This window comes from Aquarana catesbeiana, linkage group LG01 (genome assembly GCF_042186555.1).
Source record: "Aquarana catesbeiana isolate 2022-GZ linkage group LG01, ASM4218655v1, whole genome shotgun sequence".
Taxonomy (NCBI): Eukaryota; Metazoa; Chordata; class Amphibia; order Anura; family Ranidae; genus Aquarana; species Aquarana catesbeiana.
The window spans coordinates 822,623,581-822,640,112 of record NC_133324.1 but is presented as its reverse complement, the minus strand read 5'-3'; the positions used below and the strand labels follow the sequence as shown (position 1 = coordinate 822,640,112).

The 16,532-nt window shown below is 45.1% G+C and overlaps 1 protein-coding gene across 4 annotated transcripts in view; it reads left to right on the top strand.

Moving 5' to 3' along the window:
• The window catches only part of FIP1L1 (factor interacting with PAPOLA and CPSF1), a 133,081-nt gene that overhangs the window by 68,904 nt on the left and 47,645 nt on the right, over nucleotides 1-16,532 (top strand). For all 4 annotated transcript variants that reach the window (XM_073608446.1, XM_073608447.1, XM_073608445.1 and 1 more), the window contains one exon: nucleotides 16,369-16,424. In XM_073608446.1, the coding sequence (XP_073464547.1) occupies nucleotides 16,369-16,424 (56 nt within the window). The remainder of the gene's footprint in view (nucleotides 1-16,368; nucleotides 16,425-16,532) is intronic.

Sequence of the window (16,532 nt, the reverse complement as noted above, 5' to 3'; positions counted from 1 at the left end):
AGTCTTGAGGCACCCCATTCTAAAATGTAAAAACTATTCTAATAACACAATGCAGTGATAACCACAAGTCTAAGTAGGACACCAAATGTTAGAGATGATTTATTCTTCCAAAGCAAATGCTCTTTTGTAAACTGGTACTCACTAGTATTCCAATGTTTCTCCCATCTCTCAGCTAATGTGACCCCACCACTGATGGAGAGGGGCAGGGGAGGGTCACACAAGGACGCTATGCAGGCGGCTGACATCCTTCTTATCAACTAATGACGCTATCGGTCGTTAGTATGTTGGCAGAAACCTGTGACTCAGTGTAACTAAAAGGCAGGTTTCATCCATACGCCGGCTTGTATACAATTTTTGGGTAGTTTTTAGGCATTTTGTCAAGGCACCTCTGAAGAAACCTCAAGGCACCCTGGTTGAAAAAGGCTGTATTAACCACTTGACGACCGCCTCACGCCGATTTACGTCGGCAAGGTGGCACGGACAGGCAAAATCACGTACATGTACGTGATTTGTCCGGTGCCCGAGGCGGTCGTCTTTTCTCCCACGGCGATCGGAGATGAGGGGGAGGCCATCCGTTCGTGGCCCCCCCCTCGCGATCGCCGCCGGCCAATGAGAACATTCCTTTGCTGCTGTATGCTAAACAGCAGCAAAGGAAATGATGTCATCTCTCCTCGGCTCGGTAATTTCCGTTCCGGCCCGAGGAGAGAAGACAAGTGAGTGAGTGCACAACACACACACACACACAGTAGAACATGCCAGGCACACAAAACACCCCGATCCCCCCCCCGATCGCCCCCCGATCCCCCCCCAATCACCCCCCCCCCCCCCGTCACAAACTGACACCAGCAGTTTTTTTTTTTTCTGATTACTGTATTGGTGTCAGTTTGTGACAGTTACAGTGTTGGGACAGTTACTGTTACCCCCCTTTAGGTCTAGGATACCCCCCTAACCCCCCCTAATAAAGTTTTAACCCCTTGATCACCCCCTGTCACCAGTGTCGCTAAGCGATCATTTTTCTGATCGCTGTATTAGTGTCGCTGGTGACGCTAGTTAGTGAGGTAAATATTTAGGTTCGCCGTCAGCGTTTTATAGCGACAGGGACCCCCATATACTATCTAATAAATGTTTTAACCCCTTGATTGCCCCCTAGTTAACCCTTTCACCACTGATCACCGTATAACTGTTACGGGTGACGCTGGTTAGTTTGTTTATTTTTTATAGTGTCAGGGCACCCGCCGTTTATTACCGAATAAAGGTTTAGCCCCCCGGTCGCCCGGCGGTGATATGCGTCGCCCCAGGCAGCGTCAGATTAGCGCCAGTACCGCTAACACCCACGCACGCAGCATACGCCTCCCTTAGTGGTATAGTATCTGAACGGATCAATATCTGATCTGATCAGATCTATACTAGCGTCCCCAGCAGTTTAGGGTTCCCAAAAACGCAGTGTTAGTGGGATCAGCCCAGATACCTTCTAGCACCTGCGTTTTGTCCCTCCGCCCGGCCCACCCAAGTGCAGTATCGATCGATCACTGTCACTTACAAAACACTAAACGCATAACTGCAGCGTTCGCAGAGTCAGGCCTGATCCCTGCGATCGCTAACAGTTTTTTTGGTAGCATTTTGGTGAGCTGGCAAGCACCAGCCCCAGGCTGCGCCAGATTAGCGCCAGTACCACTGACACCCACACACGTACCATACACCTCCCTTAGTGGTATAGTATCTGAACGGATCAATATCTGGTCCGATCAGATCTATACTAGCGTCCCCAGCAGTTTAGGGTTCCCAAAAACGCAGTGTTAGCGGGATCAGCCCAGATACCTGCTAGCACCTGCGTTGTGCCCCTCCGCCCGGCCCAGCCCAGCCCAGTCCACCCAAGTGCAGTATCGATCGATCACTGTCACTTACAAGGCACTAAACGCATAACTGCAGCGTTCGCAGAGTCAGGCCTGATCCCTGCGATCGCTAACAGTTTTTTTGGTAGCATTTTGGTGAACTAGCAAGCACCGGCCCCAGGCAGCGTCAGGTTAGCGCCAGTGCCGCTAACACCCACGCACGCAGCATACGCCTCCTTTAGTGGTATAGTATCTGAACGGATCAATATCTGATCCGATCAGATCTATACTAGCGTCCCCAGCAGTTTAGGGTTCCCAAAAACGCAGTGTTAGCGGGATCAGCCCAGATACCTGCTAGCACCTGCGTTTTGCCCCTCCGCCCGGCCCAGCCCAGCCCACCCAAGTGCAGTATCGATCGATCACTGTCACTTACAAAACACTAAACGCATAACTGCAGTGTTTGCAGAGTCAGGCCTGATCCCTGCGATCGCTAACAGTTTTTTTGGAAGCTTTTTATTGAACTGGCAAGCACCAGCGGCCTAGTACACCCCGGTCGTAGTCAAACCAGCGCTGCAGTAACACTTGGTGACGTGGCGAGTCCCATAAGTGCAGTTCAAGCTGGTGAGGTGGCAAGCACAAGTAGTGTCCCGCTGCCACCAAAAAGACAAACACAGGCCCGTCATGCCCATAGTGCCCTTCCTGCTGCATTCGCCAATCCTAATTGGGAACACACCGCTTCTGCAGCGCCCGTACTTCCCCCATTCACATCCCCAACCAAATGCAGTCGGCTGCATGAGAGGCATTTTTATGTCCTCCCGAGTACCCCTAACCAACGAACCCCCCCAAAAAGATGTCGTGTCTGCAGCAAGCGCGGATATAGGCGTGACACCCGCTATTATTGTCCCTCCTGTCCTGACAATCTTGGTCTTTGCATTGGTGAATGTTTTGAACGCTACCATGCACTAGTTATTAGCGTAGGGTACAGCATTGCACAGACTAGGCACACTTTCACAGGGTCTCCCAAGATGCCATCGCATTTTGAGAGACCCGAACCTGGAACCGGTTACAGTTATAAAAGTTAGTTACAAAAAAAGTGTAAAAAAAAAAAATATATATATATATATATATATATATATATATATATATATATATATATATATATATATATATATATATATATATATATATATATATATATATATATATATATATATATATATAAAATAAAAAAAAATAGTTGTCGTTTTATTGTTCTCTCTCTCTATTCTCTCTCTCTATTGTTCTGCTCTTTTTTTACTGCAATTCTGCAATGTTTTATTGTTATTGTTATTATGTTTTATCATGTTTGTTTTTCAGGTATGTAATTATTTATACTTTACTGTTTACTGTGCTTTATTGTTAACCATTGTTAACCATTTTTTTGTCTTCAGGTACGCCATTCACGACTTTGAATGGTTATACCAGAATGATGCCTGCAGGTTTAGGTATCATCTTGGTATCATTCTTTTCAGCCAGCGGTCGGCTTTCATGTAAAAGCAATCCTAGTGGCTAATTAGCCTCTAGACTGCTTTTACAAGCCGTGGGAGGGAATGCCCCCCCCCCCCCACACCGTCTTCCGTGTTTTTCTCTGGCTCTCCTGTCTCAACAGGGAACCTGAGAATGCAGCCGGTGATTCAGCCAGCTGACCATAGAGCTGATCAGAGACCAGAGTGGCTCCAAACATCTCTATGGCCTAAGAAACCGGAAGCTACGATCATTTTATGACTTAGATTTCGCCGGATGTAAATAGCGCCATTGGGAAATTGGGGAAGCATTTTATCGTGGTAACCTGTAAAGGCTTTTAAAGGCTTTTAAAAATGCATTTATTTTGTTGCCACTGCACGTTTGTGCGCAATTTTAAAGCATGTCATGTTTGGTATCCATGTACTCGGCCTAAGATCATCTTTTTTATTTCATCAAACATTTGGGCAATATAGTGTGTTTTAGTGCATTAAAATTTAAAAAAGTGTGTTTTTTCCCCAAAAAATGCGTTTGAAAAATCGCTGCGCAAATACTGTGTGAAAAAAAAAAAATGAAACGCCCACCATTTTAATCTGTAGGGCATTTGCTTTAAAAAAATATATAATGTTTGGGGGTTCAAAGTAATTTTTTTGCAAAAAAAAAAATAACTTTTTCATGTAAACAATGAGTGTCAGAAAGGGCTTTGTCTTCAAGTGGTTAGAAGAGTTGGTGATGTGTGACATAAGCTTCTAAATGTTGTGCATAAAATGCCAGGACAGTTCAAAACCCCCCCAAATGACCCCATTTTGGAAAGTAGACACCCCAAGCTATTTGCTGAGAGGCATGTCGAGTCCATGGAATATTTTATATTGCGACACAAGTTGCGGGAAAGAGACAAATTTTTTTTTTTTTTTTTGCACAAAGTTGTCACTAAATGATATATTGCTCAAACATGCCATGGGAATATGTGAAATTACACCTCAAAATACATTCTGCTGCTTCTCCTGAGTACGGGGATACCACATGTGTGAGACTTTTTGGGAGCCTAGCCGCGTACGGGACCCCGAAAACCAAGCACCGCCTTCAGGCTTTCTAAGGGCGTGAATTTTTGATTTCACTCTTCACTGCCTATCACAGTTTCGGAGGCCATGGAAAGCCCAGGTGGCACAAAACCCCCCCAAATGACCCCATTTTGGAAAGTTGACACCCAAAGCTATTTGCTGAGAGGTATAGTGAGTATTTTGCAGACCTCACTTTTTGTCACAAAGTTTTGAAAATTGAAAAAAGAAAAAAAAAAAGTTTTTTCTTGTCTTTCTTCATTTTCAAAAACAAATGAGAGCTGCAAAATACTCACCATGCCTCTCAGCAAATAGCTTGGGGTGTCTACTTTCCAAAATGGGGTCATTTGGGGGGGGGGTTTGTGCCACCTGGGCATTCCATGGCCTCTGAAACTGTGATAGGCAGTGAAGAGTGAAATCAAAAATTTACACCCTTAGAAATCCTGAAGGCGGTGCTTGGTTTTCGGGGCCCCGTACGCGGCTAAGCTCCCAAAAAGTCCCACACATGTGGTATCCCCATACTCAGGAGAAGCAGCTGAATGTATTTTGGGGTGCAATTCCACATAGGCCCATGGCCTGTGTGAGCAATATATCATTTAGTGACAACTTTTTGTAAATATTTTTTTTTTTTTGTCATTATTCAATCACTTGGGACAAAAAAAATAAATATTCAATGGGTTCAACATGCCTCTCAGCAATTTCCTTGGGGTGTCTACTTTCCAAAATGGGGTCATTTGGGGGGGGTTTGTACTGCCCTGCCATTTTAGCACCTCAAGAAATGACATAGGCAGTCATAAACTAAAAGCTGTGTAAATTACAGAAAATGTACCCTAGTTTGTAGACACTATAACTTTTGCGCAAACCAATAAATATATGCTTATTGACATTTTTTTTACCAAAGACATGTGGCCAAATACATTTTGGCCTAAATGTATGACTAAAATTTAGTTTATTGGATTTTTTTTAAAAGTAGAAAAATAGTAGAAAATATCATTTTTTTTTTTCAAAATTTTCGGTCTTTTTCCGTTTATAGCGCAAAAAATAAAAACTGCAGAGGTGATCAAATACCATCAAAAGAAAGCTCTATTTGTGGGAAGAAAAGGACGCAAATTTCGTTTAGGTACAGCATTGCATGACCGCGCAATTAGCAGTTAAAGCGACGCAGTGCCAAATTGGAAAAAGACCTCTGGTCCTTAGGCAGCATAATGGTCCGGGGCTCAAGTGGTTAAAGGATACTTAAAGTGGAACTTTAGTCTGAAAATTAAGTTCTGCTAAATCTTCTCAGGCAGGCCCCTTTTTGCTGGTATAGCTATATGAACATTATACATAAGTATGTAATATCCTGCACCTACTCAGTTGCTCTCTATTTTTCAGCAGTGGCAAATATGTAGAGGGTGTGCTGCTGACAGCCTAAATATTTAAAGTGGATGTAAACCCAAATATTTATATTTTTTTAATTAAGACTCGTATCTGTTACAGCAGAGGATGTCATTTCATCTGTGCCCAGTCTTGCCACGAAGAGTTAATCCAGCTCTGAGCAATCCTCTTATCTATCTTCAGTAAGATAAAAGCAGACACACAGAGAAATAGGTGTCTGTTCTTCCCCCTTGCTGTGACAGACAGGTAATTTCCTTATCTCATGCACTAGCATGAGAGAGGCATTCTGTGTACTTGACATCCCTCCTCCTTTCTTCTCCATCTCTCCCAGGAATGGCCGTTCCACACCTCAGCATGATTGGGCATGCTGAAGTCATGTGGTGACTTTCCTGGGTTTTGACTGGATGTTGTTGATCATGGGGCATAATCCACAAGACCAGCAGAAGTTTAGTGTAAGAAATATGGATGACTGGCTAAGGGGAGTGTAGAGGTGGGCGGGGAGTCTACTGACATCACAACTCCACCTACTGAGCCCTGGACAAGGCCTGCCCACAGAATCCGGAGTATTGCAGGGCTCCAAACAGCTAAAGGGGAGATATTTGACAGGTAAGGATACATGCAGGAGGCATGTATATACTTATAGCTCAGCACTATAGAAGTAATTTAGAAATATTGAGAGTGGGTTTACATCCACTTTAATGCTGCTTTTGGCTTCAGCAAAGTGGCAGCCTCCAGTAAGAAGAAACTGGAGCAATGCCGGAGGCAAGTAAAGCTAAATGATGGTGGGGCGTGGCCTGGTAAGCAATGGAGTAGGTCACAGGCTGTCTGAGCTCCGCTGACCCAAACTCCGTTTTTGACATCCTGTGGCCATCCTTGCCATCGAGCACTCTGGATCACCCCTGGGGATAAATCCTGCAACACATCTGGAGCCTGCAGGCCAGCCAAAACAAGGCCCGAGGATCCCGGACTGCTATTAGCCCTAGGAAAGGCCGCGGCTTCGGCCTAGTCCCCGGAGCGGCGGCCATCTTGCTGCACCCGGCGGTGGCCTGGACGAGATTTGCGGGTGCCCCTGATAGCCAGAGACTGGCCCCTGCCCTGGGATCACCTCCAGACTGCCTGGTGATGCTATCATAGCGCACCCAAGGCCGAAATCAATCCCAGGAGGGACCGCGGAGCTGGCCTGTGATCCGGACCGGCTGCCATCTTGCTAGACCCGGCTATTCCCTGGTGAGTCTTCCTGGCTTTACTGTATACCCCAAGTCCGAACCCATCTTAGAGGGGTCTTTTGGCAGTCTGCCCTTGCTGACAAGACACACCTATATCCTGAAGCCATCTTGTGAACGAAACGCAGCTCTGACCCCAGTTATCCGGATCAGCGGCCATCTTGCTGTGTCTAAAATAGGCCTGGTGAGAGATATACCGGAGAAGTGGGGGAATATGTCACCGCCGAAGAGGACCTCTGAGGCGGTGGACAAGCTGGCGAAATACCGCCATCAGGACCAAGATCTGCAGGCCAAAGAAGGAGACAGCACGTGCTCGGCGGCGGTCCATCAGAGCGCGGACACGGCCAAGGTCTTAGATGCCATTGCATCGCTGCAGGGAACACTCACTGCAAAAATAGATGAGGTCAAGATTGACATTTCCCTGCTGCGCCAAGACTTATCCAAAGTGAAGGATAGGGTGACCGAAGCTGAGACGCGCATTGGAGCAGCAGAGGACATCCTGCACCCCCTGAGCCACACCCCCTGAGGACCTACAGATTCATCAATTTCACGCACACCAGGATGATATGTAGAATCGTTTGCGGCGATGTAACCTCCAGTTCATCGGTTTACCTGAAAAGGCGGAAGGTACCAATCCTGCAGAATACTTGGAATCCCTTCTGATTAAACATTTTGGAAGAGAGGCCTTTTCCGTTATGTTCGCAGTGGAATGGGCACACAGAATCCCAGCTAAACCTCCGCCTATGGGTCCCCCCCCAGAACCTTTATTGCCAAATTTCTTAACTTTAAAGACAGAGATAAAATCCTGCGGCTGACCAGAGAGAAAGAGAAAGGCAATATCACCCTGGGCAACAATCAGGTTGCAGTGTTTCCTGATTTCTCTAACGAAGTCCAAAGAAAGCGTGCACAGTTCCAAGATGTTAAGTGGCGGCTTAGGGTGGTACATCTTAAATATGCCATGCTGTTTCCGGCCAGACTGAGAGTGGAGGATGATGGTAAAGTCCTATTTTTTGAAGACCCCAGGGAGGCAGCACAGTGGTTGGATCGACGTGGACGTCCGGATGGATGATCGGGCAATCGGCCAGTTACTGTGAGTACTGTTGACATTGGCAGAGGATGGTGGGCCCCATCTTTGCTTTGTCAGTAACTTCCGCTGTGGGGAGATAGTTAGTTAGTTATATATCACCACTCATTTTCTATACAAAGGCCTCACCCCCTCCCTCTCCCCCTCCCCCCCTTGTGAGTCTGAATTCTCCCCCATTTTGAAGTCAAGAGACCCATTGCCTAGGTTGGACCCTTTGGGGGGGAGGTGGTGTACAGCGTGTTGATACCCCTGGATACAAGACTTTGGAGATGAGGCCCACAGAATTTAGTACCCTGAATACTATAATATCCCCACAGCGTTGCAGAGTTCAAGAGACGTTTATAGGGCTGAGGCCCCACAACATTACTTTACCAGGATGACTGTGTATCCTTGCAGCGCGAGTACCACTCAGACAGGAAAAGAGACACATCAGATTTGCCACGTGTCCTTTCCATGCTTCACACAGTGGAAAATCGCCCCCGTAATGTTTGCAACCCTTATTGTTTTCTCCTTTTTTTTTTTTTTTTTTTTTTTCCCTTTTTGTTCTGATTTTTATAGCTCAGCAATTTCAAAGATCTGTACCTCCAGCCAATGTTGATGGCTGGAAGATGAATCCTATACAGGTTGCAAGGGAATGTATGCTTCCACCAAGTTGGGGAGGTGAGAAGCTGGGAGGGAAGGAAAATGCCAGATACCTTGATCTGCGCATTGGGAATGTTAGCACCGTTGTGCAATTGTTATATACTTGGAATGTTTCTGAACAAGCACTTAATACATATGCAGTAAGTTTAATAGGTCACGAAATGATGGTGATATTACGGGTATTGAGAGGGGAGCTGCCCTGCCAATGCAAATGTAATATATATGCAAACAAACACCATGGCGGACATTAAATTTATGTTGTGGAATGTGCGGGGCTTGAGAGACAAGATTAAAAGGACAGCAGTACTGCGATATCTGAAAGGTCAGAAAGTAGATATTGTTGTACTGGTGGAAACACATGTCACAGGCCACTTACAGGCAGCCCTAAAGCGTCCTTGGGTGGCGTGGGCATACCACAGCACCCACACAAATATGTCTAGAGGGGTAACGGTGCTGATGGCGAAATCCACACCTTTTGAGTTGGTTTCCATGGTGTCAGATCGGCAGGGTAGGTACCTCTTTCTGCATTCACTTGTGGGAGGAGAACCCTTGCTGATATTGGCTAGTTATATCCCCCCTCCATACAGGTCGGATGTTGTTACAGAAGGCCTTGCATTTATAGCGCAATACCCATCCATACCAGCAGTGTGGTTGGGGGACTTCAATCACACAATGACTCCATCCCTGGACAGGCCAGTACAGGCTGAACCCAGTCGGGGCGAACCACTGCACACTAGGCTATATCGCACACTGACGGACTTTGACCTTATTGACATATAGAGACATGCAAATCCCATGACCAGAGCATACACCTGCCAATCAGTAAGTCATAATACTATGTCCAGGATTGATTATAAACTTGTTTCCAGGGCCCTATTGCCCAAGGTTACAAGCTCAGGATTTGCTCCTAGGATCCTATCAGATCACTCTCCGTGTTGGCTGACGGCATCTCCAAAGTCAGCCTCTCCTGATAGGCTTTGGCGTCTAAACCCTCACTGGCTATCCCTTCTATTGGACCATGATTCCATTGCTAGGGAGCTGCTTTTCTTTTTCGAAAAGACACAGAGACCTTATGCCCTTAACACACACTGGGACGATTTTAAAAATCATGCTCGTAGGATCTTGTCCTCCAGAATAAATAGGCTAAAACGTGAGTCTAACACCATACTCCAACTCACGTCTGACAAACTACGGGACTTGGAGGAGGCCGACAGCTCCAACCCATCCTGTGAAAACTTGGACAGAGTGAAACTGCAGGCACGCCTAGTCACACAACTACACATAGAGAAGGCAAAACAACGTGTCTTTTTTTGTAAACAGAGGGTATACGAACAGGGAGAGAGGGCTGGGAGACTGTTGGCGTACTTGGCCCACATGGACGAGAAGCCCCCAGTCGTAGTGTCGCTTGCGGACTCAGACAGACGTAAAATAACAGACCCGGGACAGGTGGCGGCCCGATTTAGACAATTCTATGACAATCTATACAAATCTCAGTACACATACACTCAAAGGGAGATCCATTCATACTTATCTTCCATACAGTTCCCCCAGCTGCACCAAGAGCAAGTTGAGCTTCTGGACGCACCTATTACTGAACATGAAATTACAGAAGCAATAGCACAGCTAGCCAAATCTAAAGCCCCGGGGATGGACGGACTACCTCTAGATACCGCTAAGGCTTTCGACTCCGTTGAGTGGCCATATTTGTGGGAATGTTTACATAATTACGGATTTGGGTCACTCTTCATTAAATGGGTACTGCTCCTATATCAGACACCCAAAGCGAGAATCTTTGTGAATGGCTGGCTCTCGGAGCAGTTTCCACTAGAGAGGGGTACCAGACAGGGATGTCCCCTCTCCCCTTTACTGTATGCGCTGGCGGCTGAACCGTTGGCCATTGCTATTAGAGCACACCTTGATATTCAGGGTCTGCGCCAAGGCCCCACAGTCGATAAAATAGGAATGTATGCTGACGACACCATACTATACCTTGCGGATCAGGGACCATCACTCCAGGCTGCTTTAAAACTTATCGAACAAATGGGGGGGATACTCGGGTCTGCGTATAAACTGGGACAAGTCCCAGATTCTTCCAATAGATGTGTTCCCTCCTCCCCTCTTGTACCCTCCATTACCGCTTGCCAGGGTATCCAAGATTAAATACTTGGGGGTGGAGGTGACTAGGGATCTGGTGGACTACACTCCCTTAAATATAGCTCCCTTGTTTAATTTATTGAAAAATAAAAAGCAGACGTGGTCTAGATTGCCTATGGGGGTGATGGGCCGTGTAAACTTAATTAAGATGATTATACTGCCCAAGATTTTATATCTGGTATGGCATGCCCCTCTATACATCCCCTTAAAACTCTTCAAACAGATGGAAGCTATTTTAAACTCCTTTGTCTGGGGGCAAAGCAGACACAAACTAGCCTGGCAAACCCTAAAGAACCCCACAGACATGGGGGGCATAGCCCTCCCGGATTTACAGGATTACTACCTAGCCTCACAACTTTCCCATATGTACCACTTTCACACGTCAGAAATGCAGCGATATAGATCTTTGGTCTGTGACAAACCGGGACACCAATTCAGGCTATCCTACGCGGGAAAAAAGCACCAGGCCCCACTGCGCGGTACAACTCAGCAATGTTGATGCATCACCAAAGAATATGGGAAATTTCTCTTAAAAAGCAAAATGTGGGGAAATTTCATTCACACACCCCATTGTGGCTTAATAATATGATGCCGGAATTGGAAACGATTCCAGATTCAATAGTCTGGGCTAGGTACGGAATAATATATCTCTATCAGGTCATATCCACATCCGGGCTTAAGCAATTCCAGACACTTAAGGAGGCGTTTTTCCTCCCAAACCATCTAGCATTTAAATACTTGTAGCTCCGTCACACGCTTAAAACCCAATTACCAAGTATGGATCTAGAAGTGGAGCCTCCCCCTGTGTTGGGTATAATTCTAGGAGAGGACCCCTCAAAGCTGATATCACTCCTGTACTACACAATTAGACAAAGGGGAGTAGCAGTTGTGTCACAAAAAGCTAAGACGTAATGGGAACAAGATATAGGACCTATAGATGACGCTGACTGGAACGAGATCTTAGAAGGAACCAAGGAAGTATCTCCCAAGATGTCAGATAGACTGACACAAATATATATTCATAAAGCCTATCTGACACCGTTGAGATTGGCGAAGTTCCAGCAAACGCCGAACCCGACGTGTCGCTTGTGCAGAGCTGATCCAGGTTCATTTTACCATCTCATATGGAGCTGCCCTCCTGTCCAGACTTTTTGGGCACAGGTTATCCGCTTCCTTCATGACAATATGGGGTCCCCTGTGGTTCTGGACCCTAAGTTATGTATATTGGGGTTACTGCCAGATGTAGAGGTGGATAAGTATCACATGATATTCATCTCTGAAACTCTATTTATGGCGCGTAAAGTGATAGCTCAGAGATGGATGCAGAATGTACCCCCCATGATGCAGATGTGGAAAAAAGCAATAATCGATACCCTACCATTCAAGAAACTGATCTATGCACACGGAGGATCTTCGCAAAAATATTCTAAGATATGGGACAGATGGTTGGGGGACAGGGAGACCTGTGTTTAGTTGGGTCATAACCAGTGAGGTGCTTCTCTGCATCCGGGGCACAATTTGTTTACAGGTTGGATTAATGGACTATTCGATTCACTACGCCTACGGATATAAGAATACACATCCTACAAAACTTTTGCTTATTAAATTTTGCTGTCTTGTTATGTACTTGACTTTCCTTGCATTTGTGTACCCAAATGGCTTGTAAAATGTATTTTATATCAATAAAGTTGTTTTTTTTCCAAGTAAAAAAAAAAAAAAAGCTAAATGATGGTGTACTGTTGTGTGTATCTGGTGGGGACATTGTCTCCATAAATGTTTCCATATGGTGATTCCTGCTTGGCCATTCTGTTTACTGCAGTAGATCCACTTAAAGCACAGTCCATGTAATTGCTAATTCAAAAATGATTTCAAAACTACACAAAATATAGCTCACAGAAGCATTCTTAAATAGCAGAAGGGAGGAAGATTTTTTTTTTTTTTTTTTTATAGCAGTGCTCCATATTCTAGCTTTCATTGTTTAACTTGGACTACAAAAATGACAGCTGGAATACGTGTTATGTGTTTTTATTTATTTATTTATTTTTAATTTATATAAACCATCCTGTACATGTAAGTAGCTTTACATTAATGAAGTAAGACTTACATATGTACCGTTTTAAAGAATGGAGTGAGAGCACAGTGGGACATGTTTTCTTTCAAAACTTAACATATACTTGCCTACATTTCCAGAATCGCAATAGAAAAACACGACAGTTGGATTCATTCTGTCAATGGAAAGGGAAGCCTGGTGATGGTTAATGTTTTCCTGCCAATGTAGAAACAAAACAGATGTTAACAGGTATTGGTGGAAAGAATTGGAATAGGCACCAATATTCTGATTTAGATCAGCTGCTGAAAGCTCAAAGTAAAGTGAGTGCAGCTTACACTTTCCATGTTCTCTGGAATAGAATACAGACTCCCATGATAGGACAGTCCTGGTGAGAGCAAAAAGTGATGCCAGAAAACATTGAAAAGTAGAATTTTTACAATTTTCACCGCTGTTTAATACTGACATCAGTGCCAGTCTTCAGAGTGTTTGCTGACGGTATTTGAGTTTTTCCTGTATCCTCTTTTCAGCTTTGTTACATACATGAGACTCCTGGTTTCTAGATTCATTCAATTTCCCACTGCAGAATTTGTGCTATGAACTGTACAATTTTTTTTCGCCATAATGGAATATAGACAATATTTACCTGTAGTAATCGGTAGAATCTCTTTGCCTGAACTACATTTGTTTCCAGTGTATTCATTGTGTTAAACTTATTTTATTGTTTTGCTTTGTAATATAACTAAAGTGGCGGTAACCCTAAAAAAGAAAACCAAAAGGATCCTGTTCCTTTAAAGCTGGGTATACAGCATAGTGCTTGTGCGGTGTTTTGTCCCTCTCTATGCTGTAAAATACTTGGTTGGTCCTGCTTGTTCCTGTGTCTCCCTTAGTGTGCTGACTACAATAATCAAGGCTGCTGATCCATGATACCGTGGTCAGTTTACATACCTCTGTTGACCCGCAGTCTCTCCCTCTCCCTCCCTTACCACAACTATTCCGCTGTGGCTGTAAAATCACAAATCCTGGAATCCCCTCCATTACAGCAAGATATACTGTGTAGTGTCTGTTTTTTTAAATATTATGCAGCAAAAAAACTTATTTCAGAGTGCCGCTGTGTGCTCACTTGACCTCCCTCCACTCTCCTCCTCTCCTCCTGGCTGACATCAGAGGGGAATCTCAGCCCCTCCCACTGTAATCCTCAGATCAGGAAAGGAGACCGATGGGAGGTCACGTGACCGCACAGAGGCACTGTAAAATAGGGTATTTTGCTGCATAATGTTTAAAAAACACAGTTCCATCGTATATTTTGCCTTAACAGAAGGGATACCAGGATTTGTGATTAGTGAAATTACAACTGCTTTAAAGCTTTGCTCTAGGCATGTTAAAAATTGTATTTCTTAGTACATTACAAGACCCAGAGAAATTAATATTCATGACTACTTGGGTTATGCTGCCACCTTCAGGTGAATGAACATTGGCCAATAAAGGAGGAATCCCCCACCAGGCATAACCTCTCCAAGCATAACTTCTCCCTTTTTTTGTTCAACTCAGTTTTGTGCTGGAGTTTGAAGGTGTGAAGGACATACTTCCCTGGATCTCTCTGAGAATCCCTTTTTTGGGCTCTGTTCCCATTACTTTTGGCCTGTTCCTAACACCCCTAATGGGGCAGGGGTGGGCTTTATCCAGATCAGTCACTACAGCCAAGATTAATTGTAGGTAAGAGCAGAAGATCCCAGGAGCCGCACATCAGAACAAGACCTGCCCACTGGAGCTTACTCATGGGGATCTTAATGAGTAAGTGCCAGTGGGTGGAGTGAAATTCGTTCGGGGCATGGAATGGTAGTCTGAGCAGCTCACATATGTACCAAGATTAATTGTATCCAGACCCCACACTCGAGGCCAGGGACAGCCTGTAATGTCTGCTGGTCAGCATTGAATCCAGAGGGCAGCGATCCCTGGTGTACACAGTGTACCTGGTAACCTCACTGGCAGGGTGCTCTACAGGTCCAAGGTAATTATACCTTTGGATGGAAGTCAAGTCCCTGAGAGCCCCATACCCCTGCCTTAAAGCGGAGTTCCACCCAAACGTGGAACTTCTGCTTATCGGATTCCTCCCCCCCTTCGGTGCCACATTTGGCACCTTTCGAGGGGGGAGCAGGTACCTGTTTTTTACAGGTACCCTGTGCCCACTTCTGTTGGACCGCGGCAAGGTACGTCAGAAGTCCTTCCCCCTCCTCCTGGCCAGTAAGAGAGCGCCAGTAAGAGGATGTGTTATTGCCCTTTGCAGCCGTTTGGACTCAGGAAGTTTCAGGTAACTGAGTCTGCAGTGTGGTTTCCAGAGGCTACAAGCTGGAGCTTTACTGCTTTCCCCCTCCATGCTTTATGTGCTCGAGTGTTTTTTGGATCCACAAAAAAGAGCATTTTTCTTTACAGCCCTGGAAAGACTGCTGTCCCAAAGGGTCACTTATGAGGAGTTGTCTTATGGCTTCTATTCTAACATGTCCACAGTTCCTAAGCCAGGCAGAGATGTCTGGTCTATTCTGAACCTCAAAAAATTCAGCAAGTTCCTAAAAGTGCAGAAATACCAAAGGAAGTCCGCCCAGTCGGTGATTGCTTTGCTCCCTAATGGGTGCTTTCTGGTGTTGGTGGATATCAAGGATGCCTACCTTCACATCACAATTTTCAGCCTTGCTAACAATTTCTGGTCGCTACTACCGTATTCGTTTGTGGCATTGCCATTTGGCCTCCTTATGGCCCCAAGAGGGTTACCAAGGGTGTTGGCTTCAGTTTTGGGATGGTTGAGAACCTGGGTTATCCCCATTGTGGGTAATGGCTTTGAATCATATTTCCATGTACCTTTTCTTTTAGCAGAAGACCACTCCCAAGTACTACTGTGTGTTTGTACTCTCCTTGTGAGAGTACATTGATTGTAGCTTATGTCACAAGGCAATGATGAAAGGGCCTATTTCACAACTATATATCCAACATTCATCAATATGGAGCCATATTATATACCAGGAAGAGCAAGTTTGGTTGCCTGCCCCAGTGTACATCCCTGGCATTTCAGTTAGAGCTGAGGGATGTCACTGGACTGGTACAAGTTTGCACCACTTCAAATAATATCCATGATGCAGTGCATGCCACACTGCTGCTGCAGAAACTACTCCCAATCCTCAGGCTCAAGCACTCTAAGAGTGTGGGTTGTTGGCACTGTCAGGGATGGTGAAGTACTTTGCCACCTTGTGGGGACACATTATGAATAGGCCATTGGCCGCCTAAATCTACGAAGGTAAGTTGGAAGCTTTTCAATAAAGCTCTTGTCTTTGCTTTAATTAAAACACTGTAGCACTCTGCTGTGTGCTTTTTGTTGTGCTTGTTACTGGATTTTAACACATTGCTGTATGCCAGACATAAGACGTAGCTATATTGATCAGTCACTTTTTTCTTTTAGTGGTCACTCGTCTGGGTATGATGGACGGTCAACACCTGCTTTCCCATATGGTAGTGGTAAGCAAGCATTTGTATTAATAACTTGAGGATAGATAAAATCTTCATGTATTGATGGTGTCTGTTTTATTGGTATGATCTGTCTCTTGTTAGTCGCTTTATTATCTG